Raw genomic sequence first — 21728 nt, forward strand, 5'->3', positions numbered from 1 at the left:
TTTTGGGATGATGGAGGGGCTCTGGTGGAGTGCCAGCTGTGCCTGAGAGAGGCAGGGTAAGGAGGCTGTGCTGCACTCAGTCCCTTGGCAGCCCAGGAAGGGCTCCTGCACCTTTCTCTGCCAGGACAGAGATGTTTCCAGCTGCACTCCATTCCATGGACTCGCATTTTCTGAAGAAGCACAACTTTTGACTGAAAAGCTCTGTCTGTAGTGGAAGTACTGCCTGTCCCTCTGCACCATGGTGCTGCAGGCGAGGCTGACAAAGCTGTGGCAGTGGTCTCTGCTTGGGTTTGGCTCTCCATTGCTGAATTATCAAATACATGAAGTTGTGTAGAAATACCTGAGACCATCACCTGTCTTGATGAAGCAATGCATGAGCTCCTTACCAGAGGCACACTGATGGATTTCAGCAAATCTTTTAGGACATAATTACCAGTGAGTGAAAACGGGGAACAATTATCAGCAACACAAATGCAAACAAAAGCTGAGCCCATGAAAAGTGATCTGTGAACCTACTCACATGATGAAAAAACATGATTTTTTTTTTATTAACTTTATAGCTTTCTGAAACAAGGGATGGAGGTTGCATCTATAAAAAGAGTTTGGATTCAGCAGGGGTATTTTGTATTTTGGAAGTCTTTTATTATAATTTTACAATCATGAGAGATCTGTAAATTATGTGTTCTTGCAAGTCCCTTCCAGGGCTGTGGGTGGATTTTTTCCAGCTCCTTTCTGGAGCCATGTGGGAACTGCTTTGGTGACATGACCAAGCCCCTCAGCATGACAGGCAGCTCTCAGTGCCACCAGGGCATTCAGCCATCAGCTTCAGGAGATCCTGGTGCTTGGAGCAGTCTGGCACTTGAAAGAAGGTGATTTTCATGTGGGGAGTTACAGCTGAGTGAGATCTGGGTGAGACAGACACGAGTTCACCTTTTGTAGCTGCAAGGTGGGCAGTGCTCGGTGTGCCTGGGGCTGGGTTTGAGTCCGTGTGACCCTGCTGCAAACACAGCCCTGTGCCCTGGGCACAGGGACCCCAAACTGCCCAGACCTGAGCTGGACAGGATGCTGAAAAACCTTACAAATGCCAAGTGCAGCATTTTGCCTTCTGTTTCCAGCATCTTTGGAGATGAGACACCGCTCGTCTGATGTTCCTTTGTGTCACCTCTTTTCTGTGGGCTGCAGCACTGGATGTTAACATTTGGGAGCAGGACAGGCATCCCTGCAGGTCTTCCCTGTGTCCTCCCCCAGTGTTTCACCTTCTTGGTATCAAGGTGTGTTTGCCTTTTGGCTGTCTCTGGGTGACTAAACGTGCTGCTGTTCCTTGCAGGTCCAGGACCAAGCCTAACCTTGCTCAGCCCCAGCACAGAGCAGACAAGGCTCCCACCAGGCTTCCTTCTAGCACAGCTGGGAGTTTGTCTCAAGGGCTAAAACTTTACCAAAGGGAAGCAGAGCCCTCGCTCTTGCAGGAAAACCCTCCATGATTTGGAAACCTCACCCTTTCCCCATTGTCCTGCGGCATTCCCAGAGGGACGTGGTGCTTCTGGGCTCTCATGAAATGCAGTTGCACAAGCTGGTTTTCAAAGAAAGCAAACCACTGTTTCACATCTGGTTTAGCTTTTTGACAGTTTTCTCTGGCATTTGTGTGCAATTAGCACGGTTTTTCTGCCACATGGAGCCCATCCTCTACAGCTGGCTGTGGGCAGCAGCTGCAGAGCTGGCAGTGACTGTGCTGAACAGTGAAAAGCTGTTTCCCTTTGCAGACTGTGTTGCTCGTTGTCCCTGAATTTATTGTCTCTCTGCTACTTGAGAAACAAAATAATTTTTTTTGCCAGCCCCAGAGCAGGGGATGGCTTAATCAAACACACAAGCACTTTTACCAGCTCTAGTTTGTTTATTTCTGTGTTTAAAATCAAACACTCTTTTAGGTATCGCACTTTTCTTTTTCTGAAGTTTGTGTTTAATGAATGTACCCACTCACAGGCTTTGCCCATTGCTCCAGAGTGAGCACTGGTAGAAATGCAGAGCTGCTGTGAGGCACTTGGAGCCTTCCCTTGGCTCTGAATGCCCTGGTTGCTGGAGGGGGCAAATGAAGGTATTAAATTTAGCAGCTTCAGTCACTTCAGCCTCCCACCCTCCTTTGGCCCGAGCTGTGTCCTACCAAGTACTGACTTTAACATTTCCAAGACACTAAAGGAACTCAAATTTTGCTAGGTTACCAAAAAACTAGAGTGGGAGTATGTTGGGGAGGAGAATTCCCCTGCTTCCCTCTCCAAAACAGCCTCTATCCTGCAGATAATGACCCTCAGCTGGGACACCACAAACCAGGGCAGGGCTCTGAAAACCATTCTGGGCTGGGGTTCTCTGGTTTTGGCTGAAATCGAAACCTAACCCTGATGAAAGATTTAAAGATATTTGTTCCTTTTTTTAAACCTTTGAGCCTGTGTTTCTAACCAGCCCCACAGGTAAAGCTTTGCTGTGCAGTCCTTGCCCAGCTCGGATCTGACATATTTCCAGAGGGACTCGGGATCCTTATCACTTTATGAAAAATGAGATTTACATTCCTCTATCACACAGGCACTTTGAAAACTTTATCCCTGACTCCAGATAAATGGCTCATACATTTTAATGCCGTTATTAGAAATTGAATTGACAACACTTATCCTCAGTGGAAATTGCTCTGCAGCTCAGGGAAAAATGTGCAGAGAGCACTGGTGGAGACTTCAGAGATCTCTTGTCATCTTGAGATGTGTGTGCTGCTGGTGCAGCGTGTCTGCTGAATGAGAAGAGCAAGGTTTGATGTGTGCCAGAGAAAGGGGAAAGCACAAGTCCATGGGCTGAGAGAGCAGGGGGGGCTTCAAACAGCCCAAAGACCTTCTGGGCTGAAAGGGAGAGCAAAGTGGTGGGGAAACATGGGCTGCTCTGCCTTGTGTGTCCCAGGGTGTTGTGGAGATGTTGCACACGGGTGCTTTATTTGCTGTCTTAGTAAGTGCAGAGAAAGTGAACTGAGGAGTGCTGCCTTAAGCTGGCTCGTGGGTGAAGTGCTGCTGAGGTGCCCAGGCTGGTGACAGGAGCAGCAAGGAGCTGCAGCAAGGAAACCCCCTCAAAACAGGCTGCTTTTAGAACAAAGTCTTTTTAATGGTGAATAAACCTGCAAGAACTGGCTGATGTCTGTTCCTCTGAGGGGATGTGGCCTTTGAGGAGCACTCCACATTGGCTGCAGGACATGGAGTCCCTGCACCTCTGAGCTGGGAGCTCCTGCTCCTGAGAGTGGGGGGAGGAAGGGGGACACTGGCACAATACACAACTGCCAAAATACTCAAGGTGGTGCCCAAGAAGCCCTTGTGAATCTGAAGCCACCCCAAGGTGAAGAGTTCCCACTTCTCCTGCCCTTGTTGTGCAATGTGTAATGGCTTTTGTGGTGGGTGTTGGGGTGCCAGGAACTTGACCTCTTCTTCCATTTTAAACTGCACTTATCTGAAGCTGGAAGTTAAATCAAACCTTCCTAAAGTGGAGTTTTATGAAAATAACTCTTGTGACTAATCCAACCCCTTAGGCCTTGCTGGAGGAGACTTTGCAGCTTTGTTTTTCCTTGTAAAGAATGCTCAGCATATGTCCTGACAATTAGTCAGAGTGCCCAAAAATACCCATCAGCCCTGCAAGCTGATCCCTTCAGCCTGGAGCTGAGACAGACACAGGGTTATGCACAGAGGGGCTTTGGGAAAGGTTATTTTTAAAATGACCACATAACAGGGGTGATCTGGTCCTTTCAGCCACCAGCTCTGGCTAACAACTGAGGGTGCAGACAGCCAAATGTTGATCTTGCTCGAGGGGACAGTCCCGCCCGGGCTGTTGGGCTGCTTCTCCTGCTGAAGCATGTGCCAGTGCTGGCTCTGTCAGCTCTAAATCAGTGCTGAGGGCATGGCCCTGTGGCCTGTGCCAAGTTTGGGCAGTGCTTTGATGGCGTGCTGGATGCCAGGGAGTCTTCCCAACTGGCATGCCAACGCTTGGAAGGGCACGTCCTCATCAAAGAGCTGGCCTGTCTTGCCCCCTAGCCAGGCAGCCCTTTCCAGAGGGTTTTTGCTTTGCCCTTCTCTGTCCACCTGAGCTGAAGTTTTCTATCCTCAGCGTTTCTTATGTGCTGAATTTCTGGAGAATGTTTTGCCAGAATCGCAGTCCATCCACAAACAGCCCTTTCTTCTCCTCCCATGAAAATCAAGATTTGTAAGGGGAAATACCAAGGCTCCTTGGAGCCACAGAGCACAGCTAGTGTGGGGATTTGGCTTGGCCCCTGTCCTGTGTGGGCAGAGGATGGAGGTCTGCAGAGCCATCTGCCCAGCAGCTTCCTGGGAATGTGGAATTTTGCTAGAAAACATCACATGGGAAGGATTCTCAGGCTTTGGAGGAAGAGCTTGGGCAGAGCGCCCACCTTGTGAGTGTTCTTGCAGCCAGATCCTGTTGAAGGAGCCCAGGAGGGTGTCAGGGGATGCTGGAAAGCGTGTGTGCTGTAGCTGATGTCTGGTTAGCTGCTAATCTCTGACTCCTAGTGGGTAGATTTCCAAGGAGTGACCCAGCTTTCAAGCAGTGAAGCAAACCAGTAGCTGAAGTCCCTTCCATGAGCTCCACAGGGAGCTGTTTACCCTCCCTGAGGCAGAGCACTGCCCACTGCCCAGCTGCTGTGCCCATGAGAAGGAACTGGGAGCTGCTAGAAGTGCAGAGAGCCTGATGGACACTGAAATCTTATTTCAGTGATGGCTCACTGACTGCTTGGTGAAGGATGAGCATTTATTGTGTGGGTATGGCAGGATTACATTGCTGTGCCTGTTCCTCACACCTCATCTGTCCTGGGCAAGACTGCTGTGCTGCCTGGCTGGATCACTGTGGTATTTATTTGACAGGGACTTGAGTTACTTTTCTCAGCTCTGAATCCAGGGCTAAGCCACAAGGGGAAAGCTATGACTGGCAAATACCTACCTCACTTTTGGCTCCACTGGTCATTCCCCCTGCCCATGAGTGCAACTAAACCTGAACAAAGAAAGACCTAAACTTGGCCAAGGAGCTCCCTGAGGAGCTGTACTGCCCCAGGTGTGAAGCTTTGGGGTAACAGGCTGGGGATAACTGAGTTGTGGTGCAGCTGGTTGGCCCCATGGCTCCTCTCAGGACACATCACCTGGCAGAAGGGACTGGGAGTCATCACAGCACTGCTGCCTGGGTCTGTGTGTGACACAGTTGTGGGGCTGCTGGGGAGGAAGAGGTAAATGCAGTATTTCAAGATTTTTAGTCCAGTTATGAGCCTGCTGCTCTTATGAGGTTCCTAAATCAGACCAGTCTTGGCAGTACATGTGGCCCTGTCTCCCAAGAGGAGTAGAGGAAGGCTTTGTCTCCCCTCAGGGCTGTGTGACCTTCATGGACACACTCTCACCTGTGGTGTTCACCGTGCAGCCCATGAGGGGGGCTGTGGCAGTGGCTGAGCCCCCCAGCCCACTGCCTGCACACTCACAGCAGGAGGACTTGGCAGACAGAGCTGGGAAGAGAAACACGGCTCACGTTTAAGCAAGTACATTTAAAGACTAGGACATCTGTCTTTCTAAGAGGTTTTTAAAAAAAATCTTCAGCCTTTTGAGACTGTTCCTTTTTGAGTTTGCACTGAAGGTCTAAATCTAACTGTTGGGACTACAGCAGGCACTCAACATCCTTGGTGCTGGAAGATGCCTTGGCATCTTATCTGTGATGTAAGAGAGAGGAGCAGGGATAGGAGGAAATTGACTTTATTTTGAAGCTGATTCAAAACCAGCTCTGCCCAGCACCTGCTGCAGCCTCTCCTCTCCCCAGTCTTCTCTGCAGCCTGGGGCTGCCATGGGGCTCTTTGGTGCCTGCATCCCACCCCACTGCCACGGCCAGCACGGGCAGCAGGAGCTGAACAAAGCTTTGGGACTACAAAGCAGCTCCTGATTTATGCACAGACACAGTGCCTCAGTGTCACTTGGCTCCCAGCAGCACTGAGAGGTCTGCCATGTCAGCAACAGGTGAAGGGAAGAAGTGCCAGTCGGGAGCGTGTGTGGAGGGGAGCCACAGCACAGATGGCAGCAGGGAAATAAATTTGGAGCTGCCACAGGAATAGTCCTGGAAACAGTCCAGCCTGTGGATGGAGACAGATGGGGAAGGACTTGGTTTATATCTCTTCCTGGTTTTGCTTTTTTTCAGACAGGTTATTTCCAGCTCTGTTATCTCTTGACCATTCCTTCCCATTACTACACCCTTATCCCTTTTCCCCCCCTCTTATCCTGTCTTCTTTTCCGCCTTTTGTTTCTACTCACACTCTGAGCTCCTGGATGTTGCCCACCCTGCATCTGCTTCCTTATAAACCTATTCCAGATTCCTCTACCCCTACCTTCAGAGCCAGCCCAAAAAACTTCCCCTGACACTGAAAGGCTCAGCTCACTGCTGTGACCCAGCTGTGACCCAGTTGTGAGCTGGAGCTCAGCCTGGAAGAATCCTACCTTTGGCACATCTTGCCACTTTCCTTCTCTACTGTCCCTGTGAGCTGGTTCCCTGGGAACACCAGGGGCTCACCTGGTGCCTGGGGTGCTCATTCCCTGTCCCTGCAGTCATGTCCTTGCTGGTTTTGCTCTGGATGTGGGAACATCCCAGCTGTCTCTGCCTTGTGTTCCTGTGAGTGCCTGTGGGATGCTTCAGGGGTGCCAAGGCACATCCTTGTGCACAGAGCTGGATTTGAGACTTCTAGGGCATTTTTGGGATACTTCACATAGAAACTGTCCAGATTTGAAAGGACAAGGTGGAAAATTCCCATTCTGGTTCAGGAGTGAGTGTGTCATGCAGGGTCTCTGTCTGGGGGACAGGGACCCCCATCCCCTGGCAGTGCTCTGTGGCTGATCTGCAAACACTGCTCTGCAGTGCCTGCTGCCAGTGCTGGGAGCAGGAGCGTTGGATCCTGAGGGCTCGGAGAGCTGGATCAGCCCCCAGTGCCAGTCCTTGTGCCAAACCTGTCCAGCACCTCTGTGGCACTGGGGACTGCTGCCTCTTATGTCTCTGTGATGGATCAGCTACAGCTGCAAAGATCTTTTCCTTGGGGAAAGCTGTATCTATGTCTTCTCTCAAACCCAACTCTCTTCCTGGTGGTCTTCCTGCAAACTTTGTCTTTATACTAAAACAAAGAAGTTTTTTTTATAAACTGTTCTATTTCTGACTCAGAAGAGCCAAGGAAGTTTATAGCTGAGATCTGTTGGGCAGGAGTGCTTTGCTGTGGGAAGACACACACATGCAACCTGAGACATATAAAATAAAGTCTACAAAGAAATTGACCTGCCCTCAGGACAGGAAGGGTAGGGAGCAATGTGAGACTCTCATTTTCCGGGGAGCCTGGTGAATGGCAGTGTGCTCTTCTGTGCAGGTGCACTGTGCACTGCCAGCAGCATGTATGGAAGCAGGAGGCACAGCATTACTTTAGGAGGTGCACAGGTGCTCCTCTGCTGGTATTTACTGCTGCTTTCTTTGATGATGGTGACTAATAGTTCATCAATGCCTGGCTTGGAACAGCTCTCTTTAGGAGTTTCTGCCTGTTGAATGACAGCAGGATGTGTGAGCAAGCTGAGAGACCCAGACCTTTTCTGGCAGGATTCTTAGAGCAAGAAAATCCTCTGGAAATCACAACGTGAATCATTTGTTTATCCCAGTGGATGACACTATGCCCCAGCCATGCTGCTCTGCAGTCAGACCCGTTGGGTGGGATCAGTGTGTCCAGGGCAGCTCCCTGGAAAACCTACAGGACAGGTTTAATGTTAAAAACATGACATCCCAAACCCGCTCTGCCCTGCTGTGCACTCACTGGTGTATTTGTAGCACCCTTCTCTCTGGGACTTGTGGGTGCCTGGGGCACAGACAAGGGCTGGCACAGCTCCATTCTGGGGCACCCTCTCTTTCCTGGAGGTGTCTGACACGTTTCATGGGGCACTGATGTTTCTCCCTGGCACTTGTGCTACACCTGCAGCACCGCTGTGTTTAACCACCTGGGCTTGTGTGGATGGGGAGAGTCTTGGGAAGGAAAGGGGAATTGTCCAAAGTTATCTAGCTAAAACCAGGCAAGAAACCAAGAGCAGCAGTAAGGTTGTTCCATTCCTTCTGCTGGACCAGGAGACCAGAGATTCAAACAAAGTGGCCTTTAATTAAAATCTGCTCTGGGGCTTTGCAGAGTGAGCTGTGCCAGGGAGCTCCACAGGCATCCACACGTCTGGGTCTTCCTCCTGTTTCTTGGCCAAATCTCTTCTCTTCTCTTCTCGTCTCTTCTCTTCTCTTCTCGTCTCTTCTCTTCTCTTCTCGTCTCTTCTCTTCTCTTCTCGTCTCTTCTCTTCTCTTCTCGTCTCTTCTCTTCTCTTCTCGTCTCTTCTCTTCTCTTCTCGTCTCTTCTCTTCTCTTCCCTTCCCTTCCCTCTCCTCTCCTCTCCTCTCCTGGTGCTGTGGACACACGTGTGTTTGTGCACATGAAATGACATCCCAGTGTCCATCCCTGCTCTCCACACCCCTCTGCTGCTGGCTGCAGCCACCTCCGCTCAGGGTGTGGCAGCCGCTGGCACCGCACAGACTCTGCCCCAGCAGCCAGGATGGGAGCCAGGGCTCCTGATGGAAATACCTGGGCATTCTGGGGAAAGCAGGAAATGACAGCTGGGCAGGAGGGTGCCAGAGCTTTGTGTAGGGAGCTGGAAAGGAATGAGAATGGTTAATGGTGCAAACTCTACGTGCATTGCCAAAAATGAACTCATGTCTGTAAATATTACACTGTGCACAGCAAGATTAGAGCAGGAAAATACCAGTTGTTAGGGTTCCTGTTGCCATCTGAATTATGCAAACAATTTGCTGCAGTTTATAGATGAGCTGGGGCAGAATAACATTGGGTTTTTCCTCGCCACAGTGTTTCAGTGCATTAGTATTTTAGCACGTTTCCCAGCCTCAGTCTGCTGCACCAGCGGATCCGTGCTGAGCTCTTTGGAATGGCACGCTGTCAAGGGTGGCCTTTTCCAGGCCATGTTGGAAACTTGGAGATGTCAGGATGCTGGTGAGATGCTGAGCTTGTGCACGTGCTGCCTGGGGGGCTAAGATGGGTGTGAAGGCTCAGGGGCTCACCAGGGCCAGTGCTGAGGCGTGTGGCCGAGGAGCTCTTGGGAAGCAGAGATGTTCCTGGCTGTGGCAGGGCTGCTCTTCAGAGGCCAGACACCACCACCATGGGTTCCCTGGAAGGAATGATAAACATTGGCTCTTCCCAGTGGCTGTCAGGGAGGTTCAGTGCCTTTCCCACGGCCGTGCAGTGCGTCAGTGGGAGGCAGGATTAGCAGCTGGCCTCCCTGGCCCCCGGCCCTGAGCGTCCCCAGCAGTTGCATAACCCAGGGTGGCTGTGGGGCTCTGGAGCTGCTGCAGCCTGGGGGTCCCCACAGGAGTGACCCTGAGCTCCCTCCCCTCCTCTGTGACTTGGGTGGAAACAGGTCAGCTGGAGCCATGGAGCTGGGATCTTCCTGAGAGCTCTGGGGACACCTGAGTCCAGGGGACAGAGGCATGAGCCAGTGCCTCTAAAGCCATGCCAGGTGCTAGAGAAGCCCCAGAGCATGACACCCATCTTTCTAAGTGCTGCTCTCCAGGGATTTGGTCCCTTTGAGCAGTTAATGCTGCAAGCTTCCTCAAGGAAATATCTGGGGAAGGACCAGCAATGGCAGTTTTACTGGCAGTGAAACTTCAGCATGATCTCCATGCTGAGAGCAAATCCAACCCACGCATGAATGTATGTGCTGATATTTCTGTGGGCTCTCAGTGAGTCCTCTGGGGTACAGCCACATCCTTTCTGGACCAGAAGACAGCCCCTTGCTGGCTCCTGGGGCTGCAGCCCCCCAGCCCCCCCAGGGCTGTGGTCACCTCTTCCCTTCAGCCATGGCAGAGCAGCACTCACGTTGGGTCTGTAATTTAGCTCAGGACTGTTATGAGACACAATCTCACTCTAAAGCCAAGGCCAAATACTACCAGCATGGGGTCAAGTTCATGAGTTCATTCTGCCTTTGGGACTAATTTGGGTGCTGAGTAGCTGGGCAGGTATTTGACTGTTGCCTGCAGAGACCTAGAGGTCTCAGGATCCTATTCTTCTCCCTCAGATCACCTAAAATGGTAAGAATTTCCAAGGGGGATTAAGGTTGAGATCTCTGGGGAGGGGAGTGGACATCTGGTAGGAGTCCTGTCCATATTAATAGCCTCAGTTTAAATGTATGTTATCAAAAGGGGCAGCTCCTTATCAGCCTGTGAACTCCATTAGCTGAGGGGCTGCTGGTGACTGCTGACCATGGCTTTCCACAGGCACACAGGTAAAGTGGCTGTGCTGCCAGGTGTTGTGGGAGTACACCTGGTGAATGGGGAGGAAGGTTTTGCTAAAAGGCTCCTGTGCCAGAGAAATAACTTCGAATTCAGACTCAAACCCCAGCAATCTGCAGCTGTAACTCCTGATGGCAAATGGGCTTATAACCAGGGGGAGGCTGTGCTGGAGCAGAGTGCTGCTGGTGGCCTCGTTTGTTTTGTAAAATGCATTGGATTTTAAATGTTTTTGTATCTGCTGCTGTGGGAAGGATGGGGCTCAGCTGATAATTGAGCAAGACTTGGTGAAAATGGGGGACAATTCTCCTTGCAGCAAGTTTATTGCAGTAAGCAGAGAAACCCAGGGCAGAGGGGAGACCATTGCGTAAACCCAGATGGTTTGCTCTGCTCTGGTGGGAAGTTTGTGGTTAGTCCCTCTTCTCTGTTTATCTTTTAGTTCAGATGGGCTGACCCTTACCAGTGACAGGAAAATGTTAATTTTTCCATTAACACTGACAGGAATCTTGAGATCATATTTTACTTGTCAGGATGGGTGTCTTCCCATCCTGACTCATTCCTCCAGCCCTGCAGCTGAAGGCAACCAGAAGCTCTTTGGGAAGTTCTCTCCCTCTCTTAGCAGCTGTTTTTGTGCATATCCAGTGTTTATTCGCAGCCCTACAGCACAGAGGCAGTGCCATTGTGTCTCTTGGTGAGACACAGCCCCGAGGTGGCTGTGGTGGGGACAGGGGGCACAGCTCCCCTGGGCACCAAACTCAGCTGCTGCACACCAGGAGCCAGGGGTGCTCCTGGGACTTGGGAACAGGGAGCCTCCTCAAAGCTGGGCAAAAAGGCACAGTTTGCTGCTCAGCCTCCTGCTCACCTTCCAGGATGAGGCACACACGTGAGGCTGCTCACACAGCACGTAACTGCTCAGGATTTGTTTGTGGGGTGCACATGTTATGCAGGGCACCACTGTGAGTAAAATCTGACTTCTGTGGTATCATTTGATGTAAGAAGATGTTTAATTTCAGCCCACAAGACTGACCAGTGCTGTAGCATCCTTCCATTATACTCTCAGCTATGTAATTTTTCTTTCTCCTCTTCCTCAGGGGATGTCCCTTGGGGCAAGAGCTCACAGACAGTGCTGTGCTGTGCTGTAGAATGCTGCAGGGTGTTCTGAGCAGATGCTGAGATTGGACTGCTGCTGCCAAGCAGTCACAGCACGGTGTCTGTCTGATGCTGCAGACCACTGGGAGCCCCAGGGCAGCCGTGGGGGTCCCACAGTGCCTGCTCAGGTGGGGCTGGGTCCTCCAGAGCAGGAGGAAATCTCATTTTGGCACCTGGGAGCCCCTGGGTGTGAGAAGGGCATCCAGCTGCTGAGGGGGGCAGACCAGGGCTTAGCTGGGAACACAGCAGGGGAGTCTCAAAGGACAAAACTTAATGCAGCCACAGAGTCAGTTACTGACCAGGATTTGTTTCGTTTTCAAAGGTTTGGACTTTGTTGCTTAAACTCTGCCTGAAGTGCTCAGCCTTACTTGAGGCAGTGGTGCCTTGTTAGCCTTGACTGAGCTCTGCACTGAGTGCCAAAGCAATCCCTGGGGAAAGTGTTTGTGGGGATGGGCCAGTGATTTTTAATAAATGGCATGTCCCTACTTCCCTGGGGAACTGTGGAGATTTAGTAATGACTGGGATGTGCTCACATATGGTGGCAATAGGACCGCAGGGAATGTTTCTGGCAAGTGCCTGAGGAACTTGGAGCTGTTCTTGCTCTAAATAAAGAAGCTTTCATTTTATCAACAGATTAATTTTTGAATTATAGAGTTTGAGACTCACACGTGCCCCAGCCTGGCAGTGGGAGAGCACAGCTCTGGTATTTTCAGCCTTCCCAGCAAAAACGACCTACAAGAGATTTCTTTCTTTTCTTGGGCTTTGCAAATGTTGGTTGCCCTAGGCATTGTGCCAGTGCAGTCCTGAGTGTCACTTTGCATTTGGGATTAACAGGACCCTTCTTTTAAGGGTTTCCCAGGTATTTATAGCAAACCATGCTACATAGCATAGAGGAATGCTGAGAATAGTAACTCAGGTGACAGACCAGGGCTGCCAGGACTGATCTGAAACAGGCAGGTGTAGCCAGTGCCTGGCAGTGTGGGGCTGCGTGCTCAGTCTGCTGAGAAAAAATAAAACTAATGTAGAATCAAAAAGCACTTTTCCTTCCATATACAACTGTGTGTCGGGCAGAGGGTTAACAACTCCAACCTCATCTTCATTCTTAAGTGGCAGAATAATCTGTAAAGTGTAAGTACAGTTTCTCTGGTTGTGTTTAGAGACTACACTTCAAGTTCTTCCTTGGTGGTTTATCACATTTAAACATATTCCCCAGAGACATTAACACATAGCCTGTGCTAAGTGCTTTGCTTATCAGCTGTGCTTCAGCTTCCTTCCCTGAGTGCTTGGGTTCCATTTGTTGTGCAAACCACTGTGATGCTGCTTTGGGTTTTTTGGCTGAACTGGGATGAACCAGCCCGGGGTGATGCAGGAGCCCAGCAGGAGGCAGGGGTTGTGTGGATGCAGCAGTTTTTGTGGGATGGCACTTCTTAGGTTTGTACCCTTCCCATCCCAAAGCTGGCAGTGCTGCAGGGTGCAGGTGTGGCCCTGAGCCTCAGCCAGCCCTGTGGCTGCTGGCTGTTGGTGCCCTTGGAAGCCCCTGGGGCCCCAGTGTTTGAGGACTCTGAAGGATGGAAGCTGTGGCTGTCCAAGGGCTGTTTTTGTAAAGTAGAAGATGCTTTCAGGGGACAAGTGGCAAACTGGCACCTCTGTGGTCAGGTAAATGTGAGGGTTGTATTCCAGTGGTCTTTGTGCCAAATACCCTGATACCTGAGAAGGCCACTGGCCTGGTCTGCCCTCCAGCTGTAGCCAAATCCATCAGGGAGCTACATTTAGAGAGCACCCTGCCAGGGCTGCTGGGATTGGGATCCCTTTCTTAGAGTGAGATTAATTTCTGGAAGTATGGCTGCATTTTTCTCCATCTTATTGAGGGTTCTCTAGGCTATTTAAGGATGGGCATATTCTGCATTTTCCCTTCCCCCCAGCTGCCTGTGCTTGCTGTATCACCTGCTCCTCTCCAGCAGAACAATCCTCTGCACATGCCTGGGAGGGGGAATAGCTCCAGCCTGTCCATGCTTTTCCTCTGCTTTCTAAATCCCATTCTGTGGCCTCCATGTCGGGCTGACATGGGGTTTGGATCAGTGCATGTCCTCAGGGTGTGAGATTCTCCTGGGGCTGAACAAGAGACCAGGCTGTCACCCCGGAGATGCCATAGTCCGGTGCAAAGGTACAGCCACAGAAACTTGTGTTCAAGTGACTTCCCAGCTAAAACATCTGCTCTCATTTTCAGCCCAGCAGTGTGAAAAGAAGTTTCTCTGAACAGAGGTTCAGTGCTCTGGGTTTTAGTGGTGGTTTGGTGGGTGCTCTCCCTGGTTTTGGGTGGCTGTAGCACTGTTGTATCCCGGTGTGGATCCCTACCCTGTGCTCAGCATCTGCTGCACTGCTCACGTGGGAAGTGATGATGAGGGCACTGAATAAAGACCCCAAGGAAGTGATGATTTTTCCATGTACCCAGTGTACCCCTAGTTTCAAAACATGCCTACTTTTCAGACAGTAAAGACAGGCCAGGGTTAATATACCTGGAAGCTCTGGAAAGTTGTGCTGTGGGGACCTGGTGCAGCTGGAGGGTGAACGGGTTATTAAGGAGATAAACAACTCCAAACTCATGACCTGCTGCCAAGCAGGCTTTAGAAATACATTTATTTTTATACAGAGCACAAGAAATAGCTGCTCTGTTTACCTTCCATGAGAGGGGACAGGACTGCTGAGGGGACCAGCTGTAGGACACTAAATGAACCTGAGCTCTGAAGTGCCCACAGATGTTTGCTCCTTTTGGGAAAAATAATCTGGTGGTCCCAGCACTGCTGCTGCTGGTCTGGGGCTCCACTCTGCCACACGCTGGTGGCTTCCAGGGCTCTTGTGCTCCCTCCCCGGGGTGGGCTGTCCTGCACTGTGGGATGCTGTGGCTCCAGCCGTGGCACAGGTGAGCAGGGCACACGAGCAGCCACTGCATCTTCACTGCAGGCAAGGGGACAGAGGTGCCTCTCCTGGCTCTGGATCAGGACCTCAGGAGTGATAGTGCTGAGGGCAGGAAGCCTCTGGAAAAGCTGGAAGTGAATTCATGCCCCTGGCTGTGCATGAGAGGGGTTTTCTGGTGTGTGAGGTGGCACGAGGCGGGCAGAAGCTGCTGGCACTGCCCGGTCTGGGGGCTCCAGGCCCGGTGTTAATTTGCCTGTGGAGCTGCAGAGCTGCTGTGATAAATGTGTTCTCACATTAGCACGTGATGTGTTACATGGGAACATGGGGTTGTGTTTCTCTCTGAGCCATACTTCCAAAATTATGTGTTCAGGTTGAAAGCAACCCTAAACCCGAGATCAGGGACATTTCAATACCATTTGCCCTGGACTCTGCAAATGCATTTCTTCCAAATAAAACCCACCTGCTTGCTAGAGCTCTGCAGAGCTGGTGGTGGCTCACATAGTTTCCATGTTTCCCAGCTGTTTATCTGTTTCATTTGCTTGAACAGGTACCTCAAAGCCCTCGGTGTAGTTGTCAGCAGGACATGGCATCCCCTGGCCTTGCCAAGGGATTATTTCCAGACCTTGGACCCTCCACAAAGTACAATTCCTACCAGCTTGACCTCCAGCCTGCTTCTGTCAGTTTTAGGGGCAGGAATAGGGTGTGAACAGAGCCTCCATCTCTGCTGCAGCCTCCCTGTGTGAAACTTTTCTTTAGGGCTCTCTGTCCTGCTTTCTGAAATATAAATCTTTCAGCTTGTTCTGGCCCTGTGTTATTGAGAGGGTGGCAAAGAGGAGATAGTGTGATGACTCTTGGATTCTAAAGCCTGCAAGGTAACAGTGTGAGTCCCAATCTTCCTGGGCACAGATGAGGCAGATGCTGTGCTGTGATGGCCAAGTGTTCATGTACAGGCTCCTCTGGCTCTGTACCCAGCAGTGTTGGGCTGGTCCTGGTGGGCTGCAGGGGTCTGGTCAGGTTGGGCCCTGTAGCTGATGGTACATCTGGAATTACTGGGGTGGGCAAGTGTCCATGAAAATCCTGTGAACAGGTCTTTAGGTCATTACAGGGCAGACCAAGAGCATCCTGCAGCCAAGGGCGAGCCCAACAGGGTCCCACTGACCCTGCATTGTTGTGAGGGCACAGCCAGGAGTGACACACCCTCTCTGCACCCCAGAACCCCTTCAGGCTTGGTGTATAAAGGCACATTGTGCTGGGCTCGGAGCAGCAGGGCTGGAATGAGCACCGCTGTACCCCTGAGCTCTGTGGGGAGCAGGCTCCAAGGCAGCCCCCAGGAGAGGCTACGTGATGGAGGCAGCAGCAATTTGTATGGCCTGACTCTGTCCTCTCCCTTCCTTGCTCTGTTGCTGTCAGGAAGAGAGGACATTTCCTCTTGGCAGTCCCTGCTGCCAGCCCACAGCCACATTCCCCATGGGGCTGGTGATGATGCAGAAGGCTCATGGCTGTGTCCCCGTGTGTTGGCCGTGCAGGGCAATGGGCTCTGCAGTGCTGGGGCTCTGGGCACCAGGGGCAGGATGGAGCTGCCTCTCTGGGACTCCACGGGCTTCTGTAACTCTTATGTTCTCTCCCTGGAAGTGCTCCAGGCCAGGCTGGATTGGGCTTTAAGCAACCTGATGTAGTGGCTGGTATCACTGTCCTTAGCAGGGGGTTTGGAACAAGATGATCTTTAAGGTTCCCTCAAACCCTGGCCAGTCCAGGATTCTCTGAATCCTGACAGAGCCCTTGTAGCCCCTTGCAAGAGTGTTGGTGGCTTGTGCTGAGGAAGGGTGCACAGAATGGAGGGAGACATCAGCAGGAGACTGGGAGTGCAGGAAGGGATGGGTGTCTGGGGAGAAAGGGTGAGCCAAAGTGGAAAATCTTCCAGTCAAGATTCCCCACACGCGCTGACAGCTTCCTGGCCATGGTGGAACATCAGACCTTGGCAGAGCCTTGGTGGTGTGAACTGAAAAATATCTCTCCATGGAGGCAGATTTTTTCTTGGTTTTTTTTGGCTTTTTTTTTTCCCTTCCCCTTATGATTTTATATGTGAAAGCCTGGTGAAAAGAGGCAGCTGGAAGCTGTACAACTATCCAGCACAAAAGGCCTTGGAGGGCTGCAGCTGGCTGTGGGTTCAGGCTGAAAACATGGAAACAATTCTACTCTGCTTGTGTTTGTTGGTGACTTCTGCACACAAATGAAGAGGTGCCTCAGCCAGGACCTCTCGGCCTGCAGTGATGAACTAAGGACTCCCAGGCAGTGATCAGGTGTCATTACCCTTGCTCGATGTGCAGTGTGTAAATAAACCAGCCTAGCATCCTTCCACTTAACCAGGGGATGGGGAAAAGTCTGCTTTGGGATTCTGCTCTTCCCGATTGGAGCTCCTTTCTCTATAGAGGAGCCCTGAGGAGTGTGATAACACCACTGCACGCTCACTGCTGAGCCACGCTCCTCCTAGTGACCTGCACAGCCCCAGGAGGCTGGAGCAGCCCTCGGGGCCGCCGTGCTGTCCCCTCAGGTGCTGTGCTCTTGCAGGGCCTGGCAGCTACACCGTGGGCACCATGTCGGAGCGCTTCGACTGCCACTACTGCCGCGACCCTCTGCAGGGCAAGAAGTACGTGCAGAAGGAGGGGCGGCACTGCTGCGTCAAGTGCTTCGACAAGTTCTGCGCCAACACCTGCATCGAGTGCAAGAAACCCATCGGGGCCGACTCCAAGGTCAGTGCTGAGCTCCTCAGTGGGCGATGAGGAGAGGCAAGGCTGATCAGCCTCCTGTTGGCTCTGGCCTGGCTCTGAGCAGCTCTTTGGGAGTCTGGCTGCCGGCTGTGTGCTCATCGGGCAAAGAGCGGCGCTGGGGTGCACACAGGGGGGCTCACGGTGGGCTGCTTTGGCTGACTGCCGTGTGCTCATCGGGCAGAGCAGCGCTGGGGTGCACACAGGGGGGCTCACGGTGGGCTGCTTTGGCACAGCATCCCATTCCAGGCTCTAGATCCAGCCACATGACCAAACGCTGAATTGCTCTGGAGAGAGAGCTGCAGGGAGCCAGCCTGCATAGGGCCTGCAAAACTCATAATTCTGGGCAAAGCACTGAGGTCTGATTTTTGTCAGATGCTTACTGCTTCATGATGGAAATCAAGAGTTCTTTCTGTGTATATATGTACTGAGAGCATATGGATGGCAAGATGGTTCTGCTGGGTTTTTTTCTTTATGCCAATTTGTAATAGCATCTCTGATGTTCAGACACTAACACCAGGCAGGACATGAAGCAACACAAACTGCAGGACCTGAAAATATCTGCAAGCCTGGTGATTGAAACTGTTTTGATCTCCATAAAAACTGGAAATTGGTTTGTTGCTTATGTATAGAAATATGGTATTACCAAAGTCATTAGCATATACCTTCAGGGCCAGATAAATGTTTGTGGCAATAATAATGTACACCTGAACTAGAGGGAATGCAAGAACCTGAGAACTTGCAGAACCTCAAATCTCCAAGCTGTTGGTTTGAAGCATCTTCTGCCCCCCTGGAAGTCCAAAGTGAATGTGATTGTGTCAGTGAGTTTGGTTAAATATCCTTCCCTGAAGTGCTTGAAGAGGAGCTGCAGCCCTATCCACTGAATCAGACAAACTTAGGAACAACAAATCCATCCTTTACTGCCCAGGCTGGTGAGACAGGAGCTTGGCTTTAGGGCTGCTCAGGGGGAGAGAAAAGCTTCTCACTCCTTCTCTCCTCCCTTTCTGTTCATTGCAGGAGCTGCACTTCAAGAACCGCTACTGGCACGACAGCTGCTTCCGCTGCTTCAAGTGCTACACGTCCCTGGTCAACGAGCCCTTCATGCTGAGGGAGAACAACAAGGTTTGGTGCAGCAACTGCACTGCTGCTGAGGATGCACCCAGGTGTAAGGGCTGCTTCAAGCCCATTATTGCAGGTACTGTGCCAGTGATGGGTCTGAGGGCATGACCAGGGGGGTTTATCAGGCTGTGGAGGCTGCAGTTAGGGGTTAGGCATGACAGCTGGAAGGCTGGAGCACCTCAGAATAGTAAATTTTGACTGTTGCTCTCACCTGTCCATTTTATTCAAGTGTTGAAAGGCTGCTGAGCACTGGAGCACCTCAGAATAGTAAATTTTTTGCTCTCACCTGTCCATTTTATTCAAGTGTTGAAAGGCTGCTTTGCCATTAACCCTCATGTCAGTCTTAAACTATTTCTACCAAAAGCTTTGCTCGGTAAATCGAGGTCCTCAAAGGCTCAGGCAGCTGATAACTATTTTAAGAAAATCTAGCAAGCCCTGGCTAGAATCAGCTACAGAAATTACCAGCTCATCCCTTGTCTGCATTCCTGAAATCCTGGGCGTAGCTATGGACAGGTCTTGCCCACAGATGTTACACTGCACAAGGGGAAGGGTTTGCCACAGGCCTGAAATCTCACAGGGCAAGTTATTTTTATCTGTTGTAGGAGACCAAAATGTTGAGTACAAGAAGATGGTCTGGCACAAGGACTGCTTCACCTGCAGCCAGTGCAAGCAAGTGATTGGATCTGGGAGCTTCTTCCCGAAGGGTGATGACTTCTACTGTGTCTCCTGCCATGAGCACAAGTTTGCCAAGACCTGTGCGAAGTGCAAGAACGTAAGTCCTTCTCCTCTGCAGAGGCAGCTGCCAGAACCAGCCCTCGTGTGCCTTTTGGGAGCTGGGAGGGTGAACCAGCAGGCAGACCATGCTGAGGCTGTACCAATGCTGATGTTCTTCCCCTGAGATGCAAGTGACAGCAGCTGGTGGAATGATGGGAGAGCTGATGGTTCCTGTGCATTACTGGATCTGGGCTGGGTCAGCCGATGGAAACACTGCAGAAACCAAGTGATACCTGTCTTGCACTTGCCTTGGGGATAGTTTAAGCTCTGTAGGGTACTGAATATTCAGTAAGTGAAATAGTAGCTGTTTTACAACTTCTGCAACTGATTAGTGTGGAATTTCAGTTACTGCAGGTAAAAGAAAGCATTATGAAAGTGCCAGGTAGGTGGGATTTCAGGTTAGAGGAACTCAAGTGCACTGTGCAATTAAATTTTGATGCAAACTTTGAAAAGATTCTCTCCATGACAAAGCTTTCCTACACCCCTTGCCTGTGTCCCCTCTCTTCTCCCCTGCTAATTCTAAACCACACCTCTGCTCTTTCTCCACCAGCCCATCACTTCTGGAGGCCTCACTTACCAGGAACAGCCTTGGCATTCCGAGTGTTTCATTTGCTCCAACTGCAAGAAGCAACTGGGTGGGAAGCGCTTCACAGCTGTGGAGGATCAGTTTTACTGCGTTGAATGCTACAAGGAGTGTGTTGCCAAGAAGTGTGCTGGATGCAAGAATCCTATTACAGGTATGTTGGGTTAAATGCAGCTCGAGGGCAGTGGGTGCTGAAGGTCAGGACAGTGATCCCCCAAAGAGAGGGAGCTCAGGGATGGGTAACATCAGAAGCAGGTCTGGTAACCCAAGCCCAATCCCAGCATTTTACATGTGATCTGACTCCTGAGCCACGTGCTTGTGCTGGATGGAGGCTGAGCTGGTAACTGAGCTCTTCAGCCCCTGCATGTCTCAAACGTACCTCCTTCAAAACTCCCGCAACCAGAACTATTCCCGCCCATATCTTAGTTTGGGACCCTTAAGTCTAAACTGAGTGGTGTTTTATTGTGCCAAAGGGACATTTGTACCCCTTCTGATGTATTTTACACTTGAAACTCACTGGATTACAGAGCTCAGCCCTGGAATGTGGGCACTGTCCTGCCAGTCCCATGAAGCTCAAATTCCATCCTGCATTTTAGAGCACAGATCTGAGCCCACAAGTGTTTAACCCAACCTGTCCTTGCTCCACATCTCTCCTTCACTGTTTGCTGGAGGAAAGGAGCCAAGGGAAAAAGTTCATTGCAGAGACAAGCCATGCAAGCCTTATGCTTAAGTTTCTTCTTCAATAAACATCAGAAGATGCCACAAAACCGTGGCTCAGTTGCCACCCTGGTGTTTCAGGCAAGCCTGGGGAAGCACGGGGCAGCAGGAGCAGGCAGGGCTGTTTGGAGGGAATGCCCAGCCAAGGCAGCGCTACTATCGCCGTCCTATAATTGTGTTCTCTCCTAGCAGGATTTGGAAGAGGAACCAGTGTGGTTAACTACGAAGATGAGTCCTGGCACGATTACTGTTTCAAATGCACAAAGTGTGCCCGTGGGCTGGCCAACAAGCGCTTTGTTTGCCATAATGGAAAAATTTATTGTGCTGAGTGTCCCAAACGACTGTAAATGAGCAGATGTAAGATGGATTTTAAAGACCTGCTTTCCCAAACAGCCCTGGTAAAAGAGCAGGTTTTTGCATGTTGAGAATTTTAACTTTTTTCATTTTAGTGTAAGAACTAAATTAGCCTCAATATACTGGGTTTGACTTTTGAAGCTCTTGCAGTACAAAAGCATGTAGCCTTGCAAAAATCTAACCTTGTTTCCAAGTAACTCCTAGTATAAAGGCTTGAAATGCTGTTAGATTTAGAGATCCACACACTGCATCATCTGTGTGTGGCTTAAACTAAAACAAATCTAGTTTTAAGCTTATCTGGTATATGATTAAGCTTGGCACTTAACTGAAGTGGGTTTGACAAGGCATGTACCTCTGACACAGAGATGCAAAGATTGCATGTGGGATCAGAAGGATCCATTATTATGCTTCTACAAGTACAGCTACACAACAAACACTACACCATTAATAAGTAAGAAATACCTTAGCTTACTCTACAACACCACATTGCAGCACATGTACGGAATGGCTTCATCTTACAGATAACAATGTTTTGGCAGTGACATTTAGCTTAGTTAAGTTTCCATAAACTTGTTTTAGTCTTGATTTCCGTGTGGTTTGCCTGCAAGTTTTCCTCATCAGCTTTTTTTATATCATTGTTTAAACAAGGCTGTCTATGTACAATTATTAATCCATTAACAAGTAGTAAATCTTTCACCTACAACATGCACATGCACTTACAAGTGCCTTAAAAATAGCTCATAGAAGGCTAGCTCTCCTATCATGTCAGTGTATGTTTAGTGACTGAATAAAAGTGAGACTAGTGCCTGCTTGGAATCCATAGTCTGGAATTTTTTTTTTTCATTTTGATATCTTATATGATTGACATTCTTAGGGCTGAGCTACTGAAACCAAGTCTACTACACTGATACTGGCAAAGTAAGAGTCAGCTGTGCTGTCACTGCACCCTTAAATATCTGAGGAGTAAAGCAAAAATTTCCATAAACTAATTAA

General features: G+C 50.4%; 1 protein-coding gene across 3 annotated transcripts in view; it reads left to right on the forward strand.

Moving 5' to 3' along the window:
* FHL1 (four and a half LIM domains 1) overlaps window positions 1–21551 on the forward strand; it is a 29215-nt gene extending 7664 nt beyond the window's left edge. The window contains exons 1-6 of one of the 3 annotated variants that reach the window (XM_041396788.1): window positions 10199–10354; window positions 16992–17173; window positions 18206–18383; window positions 18910–19079; window positions 19632–19818; window positions 20571–21551. In XM_041396788.1, the coding sequence (XP_041252722.1) occupies window positions 10333–10354; window positions 16992–17173; window positions 18206–18383; window positions 18910–19079; window positions 19632–19818; window positions 20571–20728 (897 nt within the window). In that variant the 5' untranslated portion in view covers window positions 10199–10332 and the 3' untranslated portion in view covers window positions 20729–21551. Of the gene's footprint in view, window positions 1–10198; window positions 10355–16991; window positions 17174–18205; window positions 18384–18909; window positions 19080–19631; window positions 19819–20570 lie in introns of those variants that run through there. The other 2 variants (XM_041396789.1, XM_041396790.1) reach the window with 2 other exon arrangements.
* The last annotated feature ends 177 nt before the right edge of the window (window positions 21552–21728 follow it).

Source organism: Onychostruthus taczanowskii, unplaced genomic scaffold (assembly GCF_017590055.1).
Source record: "Onychostruthus taczanowskii isolate IOZ18803 unplaced genomic scaffold, ASM1759005v1 scaffold13, whole genome shotgun sequence".
Taxonomy (NCBI): Eukaryota; Metazoa; Chordata; class Aves; order Passeriformes; family Passeridae; genus Onychostruthus; species Onychostruthus taczanowskii.